General features: G+C 66.1%; 1 protein-coding gene across 1 annotated transcript; it reads left to right on the forward strand.

Moving 5' to 3' along the window:
- Positions 1–178: 178 nt before the first annotated feature.
- Positions 179–2,429, forward strand: LOC112119044 (mucin-1-like; the record flags this gene model as incomplete). Its single annotated transcript, XM_024217578.2, has 2 exons — positions 179–916; positions 1,169–2,429. Coding segments are annotated over 2 exons (1,391 nt in total), but the record flags the coding sequence as incomplete, so codon positions are not given.
- Positions 2,430–4,369: the final 1,940 nt, after the last annotated feature.

Genomic DNA, 4,369 nt, shown 5'->3' on the forward strand with positions numbered 1-4,369 from the left:
GCGGGGACTGGGACGCGGGGCCTTTCCCCTCCGGGGGGCGCCGGTTCCCATCCGGCCCCGGGGCGGGGACTGGGACGCGGGGGCTTTCCCCTCCGGGGGGCGCCGGCTCCCATCCGGCCCCAGGGCGGGCTGATGGCTGGCTCTGGGGAATTCTGACCTTTTGCCCTCCTGCCTGCAGGTGGCGACGATTCAGTCCTGGTGACCTTTAAGGGCTGCGCCACCCCGGCCATGTGCCAGAGCTCGCTGCTGGCCCTGGTGCAGGAGCTGGACGGCGCCGAGGTCTATTGCTGCACCGGGAGCCTCTGTAACACCCGCATCATGGATGGGCGGGTGGCCGAGGGGCGGCCCAGCCACCCCTCCCCCACCCACGCCCCCACCCCCAAGCCAGACTGCATCCTGGAGGAAGACGAGGAGGAGGAGGACGTGGTCCCCGTTGCTGGGGGCCACCCTCCGTTGGCAGGGAGCCACGGCGACCGGGAGGCGAAGACCACCGAGAGTTCCGAAGGGCGGGGCTTGGAGGAGGGAGGGGCCTTTGTCGCCGGGAACCATGCCGCGTCGCCTACAGGCGGACAGGGCGTCACCCCGCGCCCCAGCCACGTGGCAACAGGCGGCCACGGGACCGCGTCTGCCGAAGACCGCGACAACGCTGGATCCAGGGACAACGCCTTCAGTGCAGGAGGGGTCTTTTCCGAGAGCAACCCCGCGCGGCCGACGGGCATCCCTCACCCTGATCCCAGGGCTACAGGCGGCCCCACTACCATCGTCCTGGACGGGAGCAGCCGCTCGGAGCCGGACACCAACAAGACACCAGAGAACACCCGGGAGATTCCAGCCGGCAGCGGCCTGGCCCACACAAACGATGAGGAAGAGGAGTGCGAGGAAGAAACCAATTACTCTGCCCGGGACCACATTACCGGTGAGGCCTTTGTCTCCGCCGGCAGCACCGACTCCCCGCGGCTGGACCACGGTGATGGCTCTACCGAGTCGTCAGCCCACATCGGAGCTAGCACAGCTCTCAGTGCCAGGGTCTTTGTTGCCGAAAGAGACGGCCACAGCTCTGCCGATGCACCGTCCGGTGCCGGCAGCAGCCCGGTGAGCCCCGGTGACGGGGTCGTTGCCGAAGGAGCTGGCCACGGCGCCACCGATTCACCATCTCTCTTTCCTGCAGGTGGCTCCGGCACCGAAAGCCGCACCGGGTCAGCCAGAGAGAGCTTTGTGGCCGAGGGCAGCGCCACCCACAGCACCGACGGCTCGACTCCCGGCTCCCCCGGCAACCAGATCGACACCGTAGTCCACATCCCCCATCTCGCCACCAGGCAGAATGAGAGCTTCTTCTCTGAGGACAAGGAGGGAAGTTCCAGCCAGCCCAGCGCCTCCCCAGCCAGCCCCACCGGCACCATCCTGGCCGCCGGAGGAGCCGGAGCCGGGTCCCACCGGGGGAAGAATAAGACCCTCTGCACCAAGCGCCCGGGAGTGGCTCCGGTCGGCCAAGACATCCCGGCACGGACCCATCCCGGCGCCCCGGAGACAGTCGCCAAGCCGGAGGGCTCGTTGGAGCGCACCGAGGGCGACCGGGACTGGCCAACCATCTCCTTCCCCATCACCGTGGAAACGCCCAACAGCTCCCTGCGAGGTCACCTTGGCAACGCCAGTGCCCTGGGGCTGGACCCGGTGGAGGGGCTTGTGAAGAACTCCAGCGACTGGCTGTACGCCAACACCCCAGGGAAGCCGCGTCCCCCCTACCCCAGCGGAGCCTTTGGCCTCGGCAGCAACTTTGGCCTCGTCACCCTCACGCTCCTGCTCGCGGTACTGCTGCACTGAGCCCTGCGCGGAACCCAGGAGTCCGGGCTCCCAGCCCCGCTGCTCTAACCCACTAGACCCTGGTGCTCCCTGCCCAGAACCAGGGAGAGAACCCAGGCGTCCTGGCGTCAGTTCCACCCATGCGCCACCCTAGCACCGAGAGCCTGCCGCCGAGCGGAAGGAAAGTCCTGGCCGGTACCGGAGCAGGACACCTGGGTTCTTTGCGCTTGCCTGAGGGTGCATCTGTGAAGGTGACACCATCGCCCCCTGCTGGCTGGAATCGAAAATGCTCCCCCTGTGTGTCATAGACCCCGTAGTGCTAGTGGCAGAGGGAGATTTCCCTTACTGGGAACTCCCGTAGTGGCTGCTGCTCAGAGGGGCCCTATCCACTCTATAGGTAGATACGTATAGATTATCTAGCGCTGTAGACTGCCCTGTAATAGATCCGTTAACCCTTGAGATGCTGGAGGGTTTGGGTTTTTTTTTTGCCTGTTAAAGGCCTGGATTAGAAGAGGGGGTGCGACACAACACAACACAACACAGCACTGCCAGACTGCACATCCATATGGCCACACGGGCAGACAACATACAAACGCACACACACACCCCTGCTCCAATACACAAAACACACACATCTGCACTATCCAAACACACACACCTCGCAGACACACAAACATAAGTACACACAAGGCAGGCAGCGTGCGCACGCACACACACACACATACAGTTTATTTTGCTATCTATGACGTCTCCTAGGGCTTAAATATTTATTCAGGAGGAACTTTACCCTGTCAGACAACAGCCCCTGGGGATGGAGGGGGTGGTGTCTCTCCCGTTTGCCCCCTGCCCCTTAGCGCCCCATGTTGGGGGGGAAAGAGGGGGCGCGGTCTCATCCCTCAGCTGGTTGGCTGCCAATGGGGCCAGTTACTGCCCTGGGGGGATGGATTACCCACCACCACCGACCCCCCCTCCGAGTTGATGCTTAATTTATTATCCATTGGTGCAGGGACGGGACCGGAGCCCTGCTCTGCCCCCCCACACACCCCCCACACCCCCTGCCTGCAGGGCATCCAATAAAGAGTTTTCCTTCCTACGCGTCCGCTGCCTTCGACTGACAGAGCCTGGGATGGGGTGAGGGAGGGTCCGTCCCTACCGCCCCCCCCCCCGTCAGAGACATTCCTCCCTTTCCTCAGCCCTGGGGTCCCCCTTGTGCCCCCCAGCTCCACTGATGCTGCCAGTGAGGGGTCCCTGGGTCTGGGCCGAGCCCCCTGCGCTTTCAGACTCTGCCCCCGGTAGGCGCCCTGGGCCGAGGCAGATCAGTTGCTAGGAGATGAGTGGCCCTGGCTGAGTTTCGGGGGTTGGGGGGGTTGGGGGTTCCCATGAGGCCCTGGACACCCCCCCCCCCCAGGCTGGCAGATTGCTGCAGCTCTCTCCTCGCCTCCTGTGGCAAGAGCCGGCCCTGCAAGCGGCCCGAGGCCTTGTGGGAGGGACTGCTGAAGGGCTCCTGGAAAGGCAGACGTGGGGGCTGTTGAGCGAACCCAGGAGTCCTGGCCCCCAGCCAACCCCCGCTTTGACCCACTACACCCCACTCCCCTCCCAGGGCTGGGGAGAGAACCCAGGAGTCCTGGCTCCCAGCCCCCCTGCTCTAACCACCAGCCCCCGCTCCCCTACCAGAGCCAGGAGAGAACCCAGGAGTCCTGGCTAACAGCCCCCCACACACACACACACCCACACACACACACACACACTGGATCCCTATTGCTTGGCACAGGGAGCCGGGATGTGAGTCGCTGGGGCTGGGCTGGGGCCAGGAGGATTCCTGGGATTCCTGGGAGAGGCCGGGAGCCCCCCCCCAGCCTGCCATGGGGCACGGCCCTGGCTTGTCACCCGTGCCCCTCCGCACACCCCGCCAGGCAGGGCCTGACTCTGCCGGCTGGCACACTGCAGGGGGAGCCGGGGGCACGCTGCGGGGGGGGGGGCGGGGGGCACGGGGGGGGGGGGGGGGGGGGGGGGGGGGGGGGGGGGGGAACCGGGGGCAGGCTGGGGGGGGGGAGCCGGGAGCACACTGCGGGGGGCTTGCCAGGGGATTGCAGAGGTCCATAGCAACTGCCTGAGGCTGTGGGGGGCAGCAGGCACAGAGCCTGTGGGGAGAGGGCCCATGGGGAGCAGGGGGCTGGCACTGACACAGCAGGGCAGGGATATTAGGGGGCACAGGGGGGGGACAGCGGAAGAAGCCCCAGTGGGGGCCAAATAAGAACCCTGCCCCACCTTCCTGGAACCCCACCTGAATGGGGGGGGCTGGGTTCCCTGGGGGGGGGGCAGCACGTGAGCAATGCCGGTGGGGGGGTGCAGCAGATGTCACGTCAGGAATTCCCGGTGATTCAGTCTGACCTGGGTTTCGGGGAGGGGAGGGGCCTCTTGTAGGTGAGACGTCAGCCCTGTGAGGGGAGAACCCAGGAGTCCTGGCTCCCAGCCGCCACCTCCCCTCTAACCACCAGACCCCACTCCCCTCCCAGAGCCGAGGAGAGAACCCAGGAGTCCTGGCTCCCAGCCTCCCCGCTCTAACCCA

The sequence above is a fragment of the Terrapene carolina genome, unplaced genomic scaffold, assembly GCF_002925995.2.
Source record: "Terrapene carolina triunguis isolate 2854851 unplaced genomic scaffold, T_m_triunguis-2.0 Scaffold34460, whole genome shotgun sequence".
NCBI lineage: Eukaryota > Metazoa > Chordata > Testudines > Emydidae > Terrapene > Terrapene triunguis.